This window comes from Pieris brassicae, chromosome 6 (genome assembly GCF_905147105.1).
Source record: "Pieris brassicae chromosome 6, ilPieBrab1.1, whole genome shotgun sequence".
Lineage (NCBI taxonomy): Eukaryota > Metazoa > Arthropoda > Insecta > Lepidoptera > Pieridae > Pieris > Pieris brassicae.
This window is the reverse complement of record NC_059670.1, coordinates 21,138,326-21,157,280: the sequence shown is the minus strand read 5'-3', so window position 1 is coordinate 21,157,280 and position 18,955 is coordinate 21,138,326. Positions and strand designations below refer to the sequence as shown.

General features: G+C 33.3%; 1 protein-coding gene across 4 annotated transcripts in view; it reads right to left on the bottom strand.

Moving 5' to 3' along the window:
* The window catches only part of LOC123710820 (transcriptional activator GLI3), a 95,376-nt gene that overhangs the window by 15,459 nt on the left and 60,962 nt on the right, over positions 1-18,955 (bottom strand). For all 4 annotated transcript variants that reach the window (XM_045663057.1, XM_045663060.1, XM_045663059.1 and 1 more), the window contains exon 3: positions 14,354-14,478. In XM_045663057.1, coding sequence (XP_045519013.1) covers positions 14,354-14,478 — 125 coding nt within the window. The remainder of the gene's footprint in view (positions 1-14,353; positions 14,479-18,955) is intronic.

The following is an 18,955-nucleotide window of genomic DNA, read 5'->3' as shown; positions in this document are numbered from 1 at the left end:
TTCCTAACCATATTATTAGCGAGAACTAATAAAAAGTGTTTAGACAACCCTCTTATAACGAGGTTTTTATGTTATAATCAAAGGTGATACTTGATAGCAGGTAGACCTTCTCAGAACCAAAAAGGTAAAAAATTATAATTTGAGGCTTTGATTGATATGACCAGTGGCTTTTCGTTAACCAAACAATTTATTTTACACGTCGCCCGCTTAATTCATCATAATGTTATTAGTTCATCATTTAAATACACACCCGTGGGTACAATACGACTCGTAATTGCTACGTCTCATTGACGTTAGTATAGAAATATTTACAGCCTTCGTTTTAATTTCGCAAAATACCTAAATATGATTACGATATTCAAGAATTTAATTTCAAATAGAGCACAATAAAAACTATCTAAACTCTTGACGAAACAAAGTTTATATACGACACACTTGAAATATAGTATATAGTAAATAAGACATTAAACTTGTAAAAACATACATATGTCTCCGATATATACCCACTCACTCACTGATAAACAAGAAAATAAACTAAGAGTATGTCAGAATTGTATCGAGAGGAGTGTAAAAAAGAGATAGAGTAAAACTAGAAGAAACTTCTAGTAAAAGATTGAAATAGAAATGGACTGGACACATTATGAGAGAAGATAACGATAAATTAACGAGGAAAGTGACGGAATCGCTTTCTCGGTATGACAAAAGAAAACGAGGAAGACAAATAAAAATATGGGAATGCGTAAAGCTTGAAACAGAGAAGAGTGGAAGCCCTTAGAGGAGGCCTATGTCCAAGGACAAGCTGTAAAACAGAAATCAACCGGCTTGCCGATTAATTAAAAAACCAATGGCGCTACAACCTTTTTAGGTCTGGGCCTCAGATTTCTGTATCTGTTTCATGATCATTTATAAATTGAATAGGCAAGTAGGTGATCAGCCTTCTTTGCCTGACGCACGCCGTCGACTTTTTGGGTCAGTTTCCTTACGATGTTTTCCTTCACCATTCAAGCGAATGTTAAATGCGCACATAGAAAGAAAATCCATTGGTGCACAGCTGGGGCTCGAACCTACGACCTCAGGGATGAGCGTCGCACTCTGAAGCCACTAGGCCAACACTGCTTGCCGATTAATTATTTTTAGTAAGTAAGTTTTTATTATTAGTGTGTTTTTTTTAGTATTTCACATTTTTATGTACTTAGTATAAGTAGTTACTTCAATTTTGGCTTTTATTATTATATATCGATTTAAATTATATTTACAACCTGTAGACTGCAAATTAAACAATTATGGCTGGTTAGTGGTTGGGTAATCACAATTTGAAAATAGCATTTTTCGTTTAAATTAAAGTGATAATTGGTGTGGGGTAAACACTAATTATTGAAACTGATACCTCAAGCTGTGTGCACATGCTCTTCCGGAATTCTGAACCAATTATCCGAAGGGTGATTTAATTACGTTCCGAAATAGATTTAGGGGTTTATTTCGAACTTGTTAACTAGTGAGCTTCCGTAACTTTTTTGTGCCTTTACATATCTTCCGTATGTGGCCTCTCAATCCAACGCAACCAAAACCGCATCTGTTTGGGACTCGACTCGTCTTTGGACGAGCTTCTCTAACATTGTGTAATGTAGAAATGTATCTTTGATAATAAATGCTGACCAAGAAATATTAGCTTACAAGAATTTTATAAAGGATTATTCCAGTGACCGTACACATCTTGAGGAAACCGATGTGTACCATGCTGATGATGTGTGTGAAATTCTCCTATCGATTGCTGATCACCTGCTTATGAAATAGACTAATCCAAGAAACAATCGGCAATCTGTGAAAATATGTGTTTTTTATGTACTTTGTAATCTACTTTCTAATCTATAAAGGCTGGCAACGCACGCAAGGACTGTAACAATGATATTGTCCAGTGGTATCACTTAACATCAGACGAGCCTCCTTTCCGTTTGCCCCCTAATTACTTAAAATATGATAAAACTATTATATACAGTATATAATAGTTTCCAACTTTGATTTTGTATACACAGGTGCCACAGGTGCCAAACTTTTTTTATTTGTTTTTATTATTGTATGTAGGTTAAGAAAATTGTAAATACTGTATATTTGCGAGTAAAATAACTAATATACAATTAAAGGTGATGTTTATACAATTACCAGAAACTTTTTGCTATGTACATAGTTATACATGGAATATATATATAACAATAGACGTATGTGACAAATTTATGTATGCAAATTTTGACTGAAACTCATTATATTTGATACGAACTTAATAACCTTGGGATGTGACCCTAGTAATTGGCCATAACCTCAATACATAGAACGGCTTAACTAAATCAATGTTTGCCAGCTCTAACCAATCAACTATAAGGTAAATATTTAAGTATTACCAATGAATACGGTTTTACTAATTATGATAATTCATTCATAACTATGTACCTATGTAATGGGGATGTCATGTATAGACACGACCTGCCTTAATTGTTGTTATATACTTGGAATGAATAGCGCATATGTTTACTAATACTGGATTAAGTAACGGTGAGAGAATTTTTCAGGTTACAACAGCTAGCTTTTTAGCGGCCCATGGACACACATTTTAGTGGGTTCATTGCCGGTCTTTGAGGGAGGAGTATACTCTTTATTTAAACAATTGGAGATCGTATCTCCCAGGGAAACCCTCCACCGGTTGTCGACTCCACAGTTCGCTGTTTCGCAAAACAAAGCGTGAAGTGGCCTGAGGAAGACTTCTAGTCAAATTTTATAAGTTAAAACGAAAAAATTGGATACGCCTCTCTCGTGTAACGTGTCCCGTCACAATTATGTGGCGTAAACTACCGGAAAGTTGCTTAAAAACAATTTTTCGTAACGCATCGTAACATTTTACGGGACCAGACTACCCTCTACTTGAACTTCACCTCCTACTATCTATCCCTACACAATTCCTGTTAAACAATTATTTAAAAAAAACAGTTAACAAAATATCTAATTTTATGCCGCATATCGTCACCACATGGGCGAAATTGCAAAAACACGTGTTAACTTGTTAATTAACCTTCTCGGAAACAACCGTACCGCTTGATGCACTTTGAATGATATATGTTTCCCTCAACACATATTCTGTTAAACAAATAAAGCTAAAGACAGATTATGCTTTCTTAATTGATTAAATATATTTATATATTATATGTATGAGATAAGTTCAAACTTCAAATCGTTACAAAGTTTAAGTTATAAGTCGAATAACAGAAGCATTGTTAGGCTTAGTGGCTTCAGTGTGCGAGTGTCCCTGAGGTCGTATGTTCGATTCCCGGCTGTGCACCAATGTCTTTCTTTCTATGTGCGCATTTAACATTCGTTTGAACGAAGGAAAACATCATGAGGAATCCGGCTTGTCTTAGAACTACAAAGTCGACGGCGTGTGTTAGGCACAGAAGGCTGATCTCCTACTTGCCTATTACATTAACAAATTATCATGTAACAGATAGAGAAATGTGAGGCCCAGACCTAAAAAGGTTGTAGCGCCATTGAGTTATTTTATATATGAGATAAATTATAAAAAAAAAACGTATGTGGCAGTGAAAACTTTTCTCGTATTCTAAAACGTTTAATTTTTTAACATTTTTAATTTCGTAATAATAAGTTGATTCGATTTTGCTCCTTTGGAGTAGGGACTTAAAGATTTAAGTTGGCGCCTGGTAGATGGTACCGGTGTCCTCAGGGCTGGTGCATCGCTCATCGAATAGGAATCGTAATACAGCGAGGAATATCCAGCATTTAAGGTACACAGGGACTGAATTTTCAATTTTTTTTAATGAATTTTTAATTATTATTACTATTTAGGTTAATATTGTATATTTGTGTACTTTTTGGATATAATTTAATCTGGCAGTCATTTAAATTCTTTGAATATTTTTAGCCTGTCACTCATAATGCAGCATTTCAATGGTGAAACAATGGCTGAATTTATTCAAGTAGTTTTTTGCATTTATTCGTCACAAACATATCTTCCGAGATGAGTCTAATACTCATCTTGATAACAATGCTGTTGCATGATATGTTTTTTGTTTGGTCTTGGCATTATTAATATTAAGTAGAAGGCTTTATTAATTGTGGAACTCTTGTTCTTCTTCACATTCTCCTTAAATTTATTATCTATCTCTTTCTTCGCTTAGTAGCGATACGGCCCGTTTTATGTTTAGTTTCTAGTACTATATAATCTTCGAGTCGAATAACATATACATAAATTAACAAGTATTTCCTATATAAACTTCTTTCCATACAACCAAAACTTAAATCTAATTTTAAGAGCTATACCTTGTATAGACAAGATTTCGATTGATTTTAGTTTTGCCTTATTACCACGGAATTCACATAAAAACCTTTATTTTCCTATATACACGCAAATTTGAGTCATACTGCTAATTGAAATACAACCTGTGAAATCGATTAACAAAGAGGAATTGAATAAAACAATCGGATAAAACTAGTATCGAACGCATGAAGTAATTATTATACGTTTCTATCGGTGTGGTTAAAAAACTGGAAAACTTTCTGAGAACGATTATTAAGCGTGTGTCGTGGGCGGAACTGTTTGGTCTTAGTCATGCGATGACGGGATTTCTTTTAATTTGACTGTCAAATAGATTATGTTAATCAGTTTGGAATAGTGGTTTACCAGAACATGTCAAATTGTGCCGGAAAGCGTGGCATTTGAAACAAATATTCACTTAACGTAACATTCAAAATATGGCATACATATAATTAAACATCCAATAATCATAATAAAAAAAATGATTAAAGGAAAATCCAAACAAATTTTAAAAGTGTAATCTTGTGGCAGTATACCTTTAACTCGCATTTTCTCGTTGTATTGCGATACTTATTCGTTGAGCGAGAAAAACACCAGCTCTGGTGTCACCGGTACAATCTACTTGGCTCCAACTTAAATCTTTAAATATATATAGGTATGATACGCCTAAGTTTTATATTATTTGTATGATTACCTAACGTCTGATTGAGTTGAATAGAGAAACTGCTTAGGTAAAGGCTGATTTTCGAATCATTACATGTTTGTTTCATTGCTTCTATAATTGCGAATTGGTATTGATTTAAGAATAAATTTCACGTTTGAAAATAAAAAACGTTAGATCTGGAATAGCTATAGATATCTAGATTCTTGACGTTCTAACGACAATTCAGAAAATATATTATTAATTTAAAGTATGAAGCATGTATACATTTTATTTAATGCATGATTACGTTGGAATAATGTTTTTAAAACAGAACGCCGCCATCAGCAACTTGCGCCAAACGCCAAGCCGATACTGGAACTCGTTTTAAGATGTCTCAATCTCGATACGAAGCTGATCAATCGTTCCGACTCACGGTTTTTTCATCGTAATCAAACGGGTTTGGTTCTCGGTGTGTAGAGAAACGTTCAAAACATTTATTATGAACTTATCTATTAGTTAAATCTCTAGATATCAAGTATTCGGGACCATCGGGAAAGGTTTACTATTTAACGCTTTTTATGTGGCAAAGACTAACTAAACTAAAAAGCCCATTAACTTAAATTTTCTTAAAAACTTATACTAACACAACTAATACTAATATTAAGGAATGTAAACTAACCACTTGTTGTATGGATTAATTAATAAAGCTTTAATAATAATTAATAATAATGTGGCAAAGACTATATTTTTTCCCACATAATTATTATATCTTAACAGTAACTATTAACACGATTGCACTACACAATACTTACACCGATTATTTTACAATTACATAAAAAATATATACCTGGATTATATAACTTACATAAATTTATATTATTGTGAAATTATTGTAAATCTAATTTTACACTTAATATTTTTATATGCAAGACGTTTGTCGATAATATTATTAAACTATTATTTTTGAGTCTCTTTCTGTTTATGAGTGTTTTTCAGTAATTTAGTTTTGAGTTTTTAATTACTTTTAATAAAAAGTCTAAAGTCTAAAGACTAGTTCTTGATCTATCTAAGTGTATAATGTACACTTAATCGTATGAGTATAAACATCAGGAAGAAATCGTCACGTCCTCACGTAAGACCTTAGAGTTTAGTTACGCAACTATGATATAGCCTTAGTATATAGTGAGTATATATATAAGCCTTAGCCCAGAGCCATAAAGGCCTTTAAAAAGCTGATATGATACGCCACTCATGGACATTGTCAAAAGGAATTTTTAAGAATTTGCTCTTTTTTTGAAGGCGATTAATAACTGACCAATGTTGGTCATAGAGCGTAGAAAAGCCGCCAGAATACAAATTATTCAATTATAGTTAAAACTGTTAATATCAAAACAAGTTAACTTTAATAAAGCTGTAATAAATGATAATAACATTAACGCAAAGGTTGTAACTATAACTGAAGACGTATTTTACTTTACGAACACAGCAGGTTATGGGGTGTATATCGTCAATCATACAAAGACGGCCTTGTTACATTGGCATTGATAGATAGCTTATAAGTTAATATGGAGTTTTTGCAATTTATAGTATCTAGAGACGATTAAGAGTTATTAAAGTGTTTAATTAATCAAACATTAATGTGATTAAATGCATTGCAACTGTGAGTTAAAGCTATACTATAAAATATTATGTTTTGTAACAAGCAAACGTGCACCTGATGTTAAGTCATAACCGCTCATGGACATTGCTTGAAGGCAGTTGCGTGGCCGGCCTTTTAAGATTTGGAACAGTCTTTTCTTGAAGTCGTACGTCGAATTTTCTTATAATTTTAGATTCAATAGAAAGTTAAAAATATCGTCTTTGTCATATACTAAAATCAGTCGTTAACTAATCAAGCATAATTGCATTTAGTCAAAACAGAGTTGACAAGAAAATATATTTCTCCAGTTCTGTTTCGATTTTAAATTGTTTTTTGAAGAGATATCAAATGGGCAGGAAGTTGACCTGTTAAGTAATAATGCCAATACCAGGCTACTAAGAATCCTGATCTATTAGGAGCTTTAGTGGCATATTGTTTTTTTTTTAAATATATATTTTCTTTAGCTAAGTCCTTGCCTATATTGTCGTTTCTATTAGCAAAATAACATTTGTTACCAGCATGATTAGTCCTATTTACTGTTAACAACTTTTTGTATTAATGCTCTTGTTCAACATTATTAAATTTAAGTTGGGTAATTAATAATAAATTATTTCGAAAAAGCTTTGGGCTTTTAACAGTTATTCAATTTAAAAGCTTAGAGTCTTAGCCGTATATAATTTAACGTAATAACCAAACTTAAGAAGGTAATTTGTAAATCACATTATGCTAAAACCATTATGCAAATCTGATGCACTTAAAATTCGCAACAAGACATAAAATCGCATTGCTCGACCGAGAAAAAATATATACAAATGTATCCCAATTTTATAACATGAAATTCCAGAGACATTTCTAATAAAAAGTGGCTCAATTAAAGCCGAAATCAAAATTAAGCCTTCTGATTTTTAAAATATCCCGTACGCTGGTGACAATTTTTATCAACACGTAATACATTGCTCCGTGATTATATTTAAAATATCTGTGGTTTTAATTATAATGGCTATGATGGTATATTGAATAATGGTTATCATTAAGCAATAGGTAATTTTTATCCACACGTAATACATTGCTCCGTGATTTCATTTAAAATATCTGTGGTTTTAATTATATTAGCTATGACCGTATATAAAAAAAACGGTACACAACATCAATATGTACTGCGTATGTACGTGTATGGCTTTTCACTATTTCATTCATATTAAGGCATCCTATTTGTCCCTCCTTTCAGAACGCTTTGGCCAAAACTCAATGATTCGATAGACCATTCTGATAAACCTGGATATCTATAGTTGCATTTCTCACACTTTGAAATCAATTTTCATTTTATTCTATTAGCGTTTGTCTTCAAGTATTTGTAAAATTAAATCCCATTATTTTTCTTAAGTATCAGTTGGCAAGCTTTTACAAATAAATAAATGTTAATTAACAAAGTTGTCAAATGGCGATTTTTGGGCGTACACGAGATGCCATTTTTGGAATCCCTATTGAAAAATTATAAAAAGAGATTCATTGAATGATAGATTAAAAAGAAATGACCAAGTAATTACGATAATCTAAACATTGCAATTCTTAAGTATCAATGGTATATTATAACATACATTCATCACCACGAAATTCTACCCGTACGTCATTCCACAATTGAGCGCCTTTAAGGTAGTAGTAGGCCCACGTATTTCCGAACCAATTCGACTTAGAGTCCTTCAAGACACTCGCGAGCCCTGTGGCATGGAGAGTGTCCATGGCGGTATCACTTAACATCAGTAGAGTTCTTCACGTTCCATAAAGAAAATTTCTTAGATTTTGAGAAACACTATCGAAACAAACTCAGCAATGTATGGCTAAGCTAAACATTGCATCGTATTTAATCTCGTTTTCTTTAATCCGACGACTTGTCATGTTCGTTCTATCTCGCTCTAAAACTCGTTCCGGTTTCTCTTTCACCATGACAATGATTAGGGTCTGGGATTCGGTTCATTTGATAAACGGAACGTTTTTAAGTGCCTTTAAATACATAAAGGGTTGATTAAATAATCATAATGCGTTTTGTTCTCGGTAAAATTCGTATTGTAAAATTGATAATTGACTTACATTAATTTAAGATTTTTTGTTTATAAATATATGTATATGAAAAATAATCATTTGACAAAGATACTCAGTAATGTGTTTATTCGATTATGTTTTGGGTTAAAACCTTTTTAAGGTCTGGGTCTCAGATTTCTGTAACTGTTCCATGATAATTTGTCAATCTAATAGGCAAGTAGGTGATAAGCCATCTGTGTCAACTTTTTGGGTCTAAGGCTAGCTTCTTCACGATGTTTTTCTTCAATGTTCGAGCTAATGTTAAATGCGCACATAGACAGAAAGTCCGCCGGGGATCGAACCTACGACCTCAAGGATGACAGTCGCACGCTGAAGCTTGCTAATAAGAAGCTAATAATTAGCTATTAAAATCCCAATCCTAAATACAATAACTGATGTCACAGTAGACAGTTACATTACCAACTATATCGGCTATGAACGCAGACTATTGTTAACCAGCAAGGATTCATCATAATACCTTTCTTTATCACTAAAACAATGTACCAATGGCCATCCACTCACTTGACATCTGCTATCATTCTCACTTTTTCACAGCGCTCGAGTCTCGTTCCTTTTGTAACTTCGAAGTAACATGAACTCTCAATCTTTGGTTCAGTTTTTACGCTCAGTTGCCAGTTGGAGTTTAATTTACGATTATCGAACGAAGACGTATACCCCGATTCAATACGAATACATTAATAATAATTCGGCGTATCGATTTTAAAGACGTTTAACGATATATCGAAAATTGGAATTCTTGATTGGGGATTCGTTTATGACTCTAGTCGTGATTTAATTGGTGTTAAAATGACGTCAGTAAATTATTTTCACGCGTCCATTTACGGGCATATACTATATCACCTGTGCCTTTACTCAGTTGTTTTAACTCTAGCCAAGGCTGAGCCCTAACCAATAAAAATTGAGTAGAAATCTCGTCTGAAAATTAGGCTTTCAACACCCAAATAAATTCTTCCTGTTTGTTGTCAGGTGACCTATTTTCAATCAGTAATTACTTTGTCTAAGTGACAGTTAAACATATAGTACATATGTAGTTTGGTACGTTTGTTCGAATTATCGTGTTCCGCTTAATTTAATTGTTATTTCGGAAAGAAAAACCCCGTTGCAATTTTAAAGCTTCTCGTGTGCCTCGTTTAAAACTTCAGTATCTCCACCGCAATTATATGTTCTATTCCATTAACGTAAGGTTGATTTTCGGCTGTCATCTGTTAAAAGAGTTCGTATTTGTTTTTAAGAAGGCTTTATCGCGGCACGCAAGCTCGATTTGAATAAAAATACGATTTATATGTGTCGGAGAGTTCGGTAAGGCAGTGTAGAGTTACAGAGCCGGTTGGAAGACCGGCTCCCAATTTGTTGGTGCATTTCTGAGTAAGTTATTAAGTTTCGGCATGTCACTTTGCTTGCGAAATTTTGCAGTCGACCGCGGTCTATATTTAGCATAACAGTCGAGTGAGCTAGCCGCTTTAATTATATTGTTAAAATGTTATATGATATTAAGGTATTTTATAATAAATTATAGGGATTTTTTGCGAACGTTTTTTGCTCGATGCCTTTTTATATTAATTGAATACTTAGTCCGTGATTTAAATATCATATTTCATGCTTGATAGAGCGTTTAATCAGGTTTTTAACGAATGCTCGTTGCAGGAAGTGATAAATGGATATCGCAATTTAATTATACATATTAATATAGGTATATGTAAAAGCAGGAGGAATAAAAAATGGTTAAAAAATAACCAAATCTTTGTTTCTTAAGTTACGCTTTCGTGGAAAAACGTTTTTAAAAAAAGGCCGACCCGTCTGTTGGCAACCTTCGGCGGCTGACCGAAATCGTCCAGAGACCTGGAGTGTCGACTTACCGCAACCGACTCGCCTTACAACCTTAGATAACGCTCAATTAGCTGCGATTTTTTCAAACTTGGATGGTTTTATTCAAACATTAAAAACCAAATAATTTAGAAAATACAATTAATAACGTTTCAAAATAAACTTTTGCTATTAATTCTGTTCATCATGATCAACTATTTATAAATAATTAATAAATAACTTCTAGTACCACACCTCTACAATTGAAAATATATTTTTTTAAATTCTAGTACATATTTAGTTTATAGGTCAAAAAGCAAAGTCAACGAAGGTGGCATGACACCATCCCGTCGGGTGCTATGTTTATACTTGAGACCGGAGCCCTATCGAATTACAAACCAGTGGCCGGAAGGAGCGTTCACTACAGACCTATATTCTTCTAGGTTATAAAAACGTCATTAAATGTAGATTATACCAATACGATAATGTCTTAAAATTAAATAAAATATAACCAAGTATATATATGATATTAATCACGTACTATAAACAATATCGCTACTGTGAATTCACTCTGCGAACATAAGTTCGATGTTATAAGTTCAATCAATACATTATTAATAATATATACAAAAAATATATTTTTGTGTGTTCTTCGGGACATTGTCAATACACCATGGTATATTAAAAATGAAAGAATCCACAAGGATCTTAATGTAGGCACAGTCCTAAATACGGACAAATTTACCTTAGCTCACTTAAACATGCCAAAAATCTCTGTGAATACTGAGACAATCGAACTTCTTAATACAGGAATAAGACGCCTAAAGAGAACTTACTTTAACTAACTGAGTTAACAAACCTAGTGTAGTTAATATAAGTGTCAACACATTATAGAACACAATGACTGTTAATGAGTATTATTACCTTAGTTTAAGCTATTCAATAGTATTGCAGAAGTCAATATTGTCGTTATTGTAAAGACGGATTGTTATTCATGAAAAGCCGCAATCTCTTTAAACTTTAAGTTTGTAAGTAGTTAGTAAACCCTCTATGTCTCATACCTGACTCATTCTTCAGATAATAAATTTATTAAACATTAGATTTGTCTATCTATATTCCAAACTATTATTACTATAAACCACCTGTATATGTTTTAAATTACTATTGATATTTTTTGTAAAAATTTAAATAAACAAAACACGGCCTCTAAATATTTAAATAAAATACAAATAAGTGGACAAACATACATGTGCGCAGTATTCATGCGCTTCCATCCAAACTTGACAGGCTTTAAAAACTTGGGATGATTTTATTAATTAAAATTACTTAATTTACCGTTGAATTATTATACTTTGGAAGACATTTGAACCGATTTACAAAGGTTATTTACGTGTAATAATGCCCTTCACAAGAGCAGTGTTGGCCTAGTGGCTTCACCGTGCGACTCTTATCCCTCCAGAAATCTGAGGCCAACGCCTAAAAAGGATATAGTGCCACTGATTTTCTATTATTCTTCACAAGTTATACAATTATCGGATCGGGATTTTTCATATTACAACGCGTATATAGTTGTGTATTGGCTTCCATACAATTTGGTGAGTCTGATGTTTCATGAAAGCGTACATTGAATGAAGTCAGTAATAAATAATTATAATACTAAATAAAGCTACTCGCATAGTATGTATGTAAAATTGTATGCCGAAAGACCCAAAACTGTGCAACCGTAGAGTTCTCACTATCATCTCAATTTATCTAAACACGAAGGTGTTAATTAGGATTTGAGCTCACGACTGCGACATATAATTTAAATAAAAATAAACTTTAATTCAATGTGGTAGAGTACAAAATTGAATATAAAATAGTTAGATGTGAGATACGCAAATGTACTGACTATTAAGGGAGCCAGCGTGGTTTAATATTGGCATGGAAAAGTTGCGATTTCATTGCAATTAAGACGTTAGTTGTATCTATTTTTCAGTTTAATTGTATCAAAATGTATATTATATATGACATTTAGAACCAGAATAAAATATCCTTACAATGGGAATAGATATAGACAAAACATTTATTACTAACAAAACACATAAAATAACAATAATAATAAAAAATACTAGAGCAATAACATTTATTTAAAAAAAAAATGTTTAATTGTGTGTGTGCTGTGGTTGTGATTGGCCCTGTATCAGCCGGCTGAGGAGCAGAGTTGTTCCACAGCGCTGGTCATTCTGCCAGAGACCACACAGTAGTTTGCGCCTCAGGAATAAATTAAGTAATGTGTTATTTTTTTATTAATTAAAAGTGTCCTTCTTTTGACATCAAACAACGGAATTTTACATGAGTGTATTTCAAGCTAGGACAGGTCATGGCGATTAATAATGTCAGTAAACGTTACATCTATTATGTATGTACTAATTAAACTTTTCCGAATCCAGTCATATATCGCTTAACTTCAGATAACAAATTACCGATAAATAGAGATTCATATTTTTTATTTTTTTGTACGTATCTAACAATTTAACATTTGCTCAAACGGTGAAGAAAACTATCGTGAGAAAAGCGGCATGCTTCAGATCCAAAATCTTGGCGGTTGTCACAGAAGGCTCGATACATTCTTGCCTATTACAAATCATCATGAAACATATACAGAAATCTGAGGCCCAAACCTAAAAAAAGGTTGTAGCGCCATTGATTTACCTTTTATTTTACATAGGCAATAATTGTTAATTATCTTTTATGTTTATTTTTGAATGGGTATTCCGTTTTTGGCTTTGGTGTATAATTTAATATTAGATATTGTATAATAAGTAGCTGTAGAAGTACCATTATGCACTATTTAAGCTTATTTTAAACACTATACGTATAAAGTATGAATTCCTTATATATCCGTATATCAGCATACTAAGAACTGAAGTCTATGTAATAATGCATAACCAATAAAACATGAGTCTTATCAAATGCAGTTCTCAGTTCTGACTACTTAGTAATACTACACGTAGGTGCATATAAAGCGATACGAGACTTATAGGAGTATCAACTGCGCTGGTGTTGAATGTGAATTATTATATATTTCCTAGCAATAAAAATCGGTATCATATATAACCCATAAGAGATACATCCAATACAACGATTCCAAAACAAATTGCTCAGGGGTATAGTTACATCCATTGTGCTTTATATCTTTCTCCATCGGGACCTTAATGTAGAGATAATAATTAAAAATATTGCTGAAGCCCACGAAAGGCTTCACCAACGTGTGACTCGACATTCACACCCACCGTGAACCTAGTGAGAAGATTGAAAAGGATAAAACCATTTGAATAAGTGACTCAGTGTGAGTATAAGTGACAGTGGTAAGAGGAAAATTGTACACGAACAGAGAGTCTTGATCTTAATAGAGACTGTAAGTTATTAGAAACTTACTTAAGCTAAAAATCCTTATTAGTAAATTAGGTTAGTTCAATTACTAATTATTAGTTAGGCTAGATCGTAATGTTAAATGTTTCTTTGAAAGACAATTTATTTAAACAATACAAGCTATTAAAAGTCCAGCCCATACACATGTTTTACAAAAAGTGTAGAGTCAGGCCCATGGTAGAGATACCTCTTATTCGTATTATGTGAGTTTAGTAAATCAACTATCAATATATATTTTAATATGTATTTTTTTTTATAGTACAGGTTCAACGAGCTTACAGAAACGCATTTTTATATAGATATTACAGAGAGATTCTTATCCACAGTTCTCTACATACGGTTTAAATAACTGCTACACATGCTAACGGAAGGATAATGTTTATTATAAGATTTTAAATAATTCTGAATTTAGTTAAGTAAATTTAGCACAACTTACCTCGTAATGTGTTAGCGCCATACAACGGATGGTCGTACGGTACTGGACGGTAGGCCGGGTGGAGTGCTGCGAGATAACTGAGCTCACTGGTAGCGCCTGCTGCCGCTGCTGCTGCTGCTGCTAACCTGGAGAAGAAGATATCTTTATTAACATAATTCTTAAAAGGCAACTCTTGACTCGTACTGTGATTCTTCTCATCTAGAGCAGTAGTGGTCGTAAGTTCGATCCACGGCTGTGCACCAATGAAATTTCTTTTTATGTGCGCATGTAATATTAGCTCGAACGCTGAAGGAAAACATCGTGAGGAAACCGGCTTGCCTTAGACCCAAAAAGTCGACGGGGTGTGTTAGGCATAGAAGGCTGATCAGCTACTTGCCTATTCTATTAACAAATGATCATGAAACAGATACAGAAATCTGAGGCCCAGACTTAAAAAGGTTGTAGCGCCATTGATTATTTTATGATATATCTTTGTACGTATACAAAGTAAAAATAAAACACTTTTAGAAGCGTCAATATATTCATAGTATTATCCACTTAACATATCTACATTTTAACATTTATTTGAATCCGTTAAAACAGTTATACATCGACGCATAAGAATAAAAGCTAAAAGCATTCCATTGCCGGTAATAAAATTATTACGCGAATCATAACATAATAATGCAGCTCAGAAAATTGTCTGCCCAGAATAAAGAAATTATCCAACTCCAGACGAACAAAGACGTTGGGATCGAAAAAAAAACAAAAATATGTCTGGCAACAAAATAAAAAGTGCAACTCGCGCGCCATTGCACAGCGTGACGTCTTCATGACATCTATCTCTGTCTGACACGTCACGGTCCATACTAGAATCCCGGGTGTGAGGAGGACAGACTAATGCCTAACAGGAAGAAAGTAGAAACAAGTTTTACAGATTTCGCAGTCTGTGTTTTTAAGGGTCATTGTGTGAGAATTATTTAGTCATTCAGTATTATGCGATGACAGCTCGTACTGTTGGGTATACGTCTTTTTGTGGGTAATAAGGACATGAAAGCGACACACTTCTGTGGACTTACAAGCTTCACTAAACATTCATCATGTATACAAAGGCTGGCAACGCACTTGCAAACCTTGTGGCAATGCGAGTGTCGGTAGTACTTAACATCAGACTAGTATCCCGCCTGTTATATTTAAAAAAGAATCATCAAAACGATTTCTCCTGACATCTAGAAAATTTCTAAAGTATTTCATTTAAAAATGTATGACATTGCTATAAATATAGCTCATTAGGTATTGAGACGATTGGGTCACAGCAGTAAGCTGCTTTGAACATTATTTAGTTTAAATTTAGAGCATCAAACTATATTTAAGTAGCCAATGCACTAACAAATCGTATAAAAGTGTTGCTAGACCCAAGAAATAAAAATATACTGCTTAATTCTAGCCATAAACAAACAACGCCATATTGGAGACTATAAAATATAATCGACGTTATTATCTACAATTGTTATAATTACAGAAACTTTACAGAGGTAATTATTCATAATTTTATTGCGAAACTTAATTATTTATTGTGTTTAATTAACATTGGAACGTTTTATGACTGTCTGGAATCTTGCGCACGTATTTTAATAATAAAATTGTTGATATGAGTTGAATTATAATATCGAACTTAAGTAAACAAGGCCGAAAAGCTCGAAAGCTCATACGTAGTCATTTATGGGGAACAAGATTTTAGGCGGCGGTGCCAAAGTTAATAAGCCACAACTGGCAGTTTTTACCGCGCACCATCACTATGTGGAACCAGCACTTGCGAGCCTTGACAGTGTGAGTATTCGTTTGCCGATACATACGAGTATGTTTACATAAAAAAGTTGCATAGTTTCGCCCAAGTCGCCGAATTCCATCACTAAAACCATGGCGTTGGCTTTGGACGTGTATCTTTCGATAAATGCATGCTATGCAAATTTGATATAATAAAGTTGCAGTTTGCGTTGTCTCGTTACTGAATATAAAATTAAATTAAGCATCTTGTAGATATTTATTATAAATAACTACTTGTTTATATACAACACACAAATAAACAATATTTTTAAATTACATAAAATTAAAATAAAAAGCTCAGTAGCGCTACAACCTTTTTAGGTCTGGGCCTCAGATTTCATGATCATTTGTCAATCGAATAGGCAAGTAGGTGACCAGCCTTCTGTGCCTGACGCACACCGGCAAACTTTTTTGGGTCTACGGCAAGCCCGTTTCCTTACAATGTTTTCCTTCACCGTTCGAATGTTTAATGCGCACATAGAAAGAAAGTCCATTGGTGCACAGCCGGGCATCAAACCTACGACCTCAGGGATGAAAGTCGCACGCTGAAGCCACTAGGCGAACACTGCTCACCAACCACGCCAAAACATAATAATAAAAATAATTAAAATTAATAAATATACAATTTATAGAAGTATAAAGTTTTGTCCCTGTGGCAGTGTACTTCTAATGGCAGCATTTCCTCGTTGTGTGAGGAAAGAACCAGCTCTAGTGGTCACCGGTACTACCAGGTGCCAACTTAAATCTTTAATTAGCGCCTGTGCACTTAAACACCACGACCCAAGAGTCTCCAAAAGACTTATACGCCCCCTTACAGTTGCCGTGTTACAGTCCGTTTCATTAAACACATAAATTATTATATACATTTCAATTATATAAAAATGACCAGCCGTATTAAAATACCAGTTTCAAAAAGCTCATTTTAGGTTCCAAAAACTTCTTAGGTGGTAATATTATTACCTAATGTACCGTGTCCATACACGCCAATCAACATAGATTATTATCGTTAATACAGACGTATTTTCATGTAACCAGTTTGTAATGTAATATTAACTTTTTTATCCTTGGTCAACTTACAAATCTAAAGCAATTTATAAGTAGCTTGTTTGTCGTAACTGCGCAACAGGTATGTTTTCGTAGCTGCGAAAATGGCACGATTTTAGCCGACCTTAAATAAGTCAAATGAGGTGTACAGCCTGGCATTTTGGATTGAAACACATTAACGACAGTGGATCGTAATATTATTGTAATATAAAATAATGTTATGGAACTCTTATCAAAAAAATACTAAATTAATCATGAAAAAAAACAACGTATGCAACATTTGTCTATATATTAAACATTATATATACTGAGGGAAGTAAAACACCAACAATATAACTTTGTACCTGAAAGGCACTACAGTGGTTATGGTGATAGATCAATCAAAGTAATCCAATTAATAACTATTTTTAAAAGCCGAAAACGCACTTGCGTCCCGGCGTTTCAGGGGTCGAACAACTTATTTGTGACCATTCTGTCCAATAGAAAATAGGCAAGCGAACCTGTTTCCATGAAAATAGAACCCAAGACCGCCAAGTTCAACGCGTTAAAGTATAGCATTTAATAAAATATTTATATCAAAGATATTCCGATATTTTCCGCAGAATCCCAAAACGATAAATCTGTCTTATTCATTGTTATTTTTTATCTAATCTTAATTTATATACGGGTAAACGAACTGCGAACTTATTAAAGCGACATAAAACTTAGTGTTAACATTTTTATTAAACCGTGGTTTAAGCGTGATTTATATGGCATATTTTGTTCTTTAAAAAAATATACTAATAAAAACTTAATCAAATAAAATTACGGGTGCACGTAATAAACAGTCGTTAATTTACAATGTACTCTTTGGAATTAATTACATAGATTATTTGAGTATAGGACACATTATAAAAATATTAAAAGCTCCGGTTTTTTTTTTATCAAAAAGACTGATTTTTCTTTGCCTTGACATTACATTTTCATATAATTAAACAATATTCTTTTATTGTTTCAGCCTATTGACGTCCCGAAAATGTCCCGAAATGTCCAGTAAGATTGGTTCCCAGGGCTCTGCATCTACCGCATTCCCTCCACCTAGTGGGACGTCCAATGTTTCGCCCATAATATCTTACCGTTACTACGTTTATTTAATTACAACAGATTATCTCTGATATTAAGTACATATAGACTTTTTAGCGGTTTGGTTATAATTGTTATACAATGAAAACATCGTTAAAAATACATTTTTTTATAATAAAACCAGTATAATACATAAACAACATTAATATACAAGACAAAACGCCCCTTTGACCTTGTAGCCACATAGTTAATTGAGTCATTATTGTATGAAATATTTTCCTTATTAAAACAGAACCTTCCTATTGGGCGGGATCTCCCTTCTCTTTGCTTCGATGGTCATTGAAATGAAGAATAATTATAGGTAATTTTTACAGTGCCATAATAATTACAGGTTATTTAATAGTTTAAATGGCAAATTAATGATATATTTGACTTAAATGTATGTGTGTTAAGGGGGAGAAAATATATACCTATTTCTACGGCTGAAGTATTCATAACTTTTGTTACATTCGAGCATATTTTCCAATTTAAAACAGTTGTACCAGATATCGAAGTGAACTTCGAATGATTTGTTATTACCTATACCAACGATTCGGTAAAAATATTCGTAGTCTAACATTCAGTCTCCAAAGCTAACACAGTGAACATTGTTTTTATTTTAAAAGACCCCCGCCGAGTTTACGGAAAATT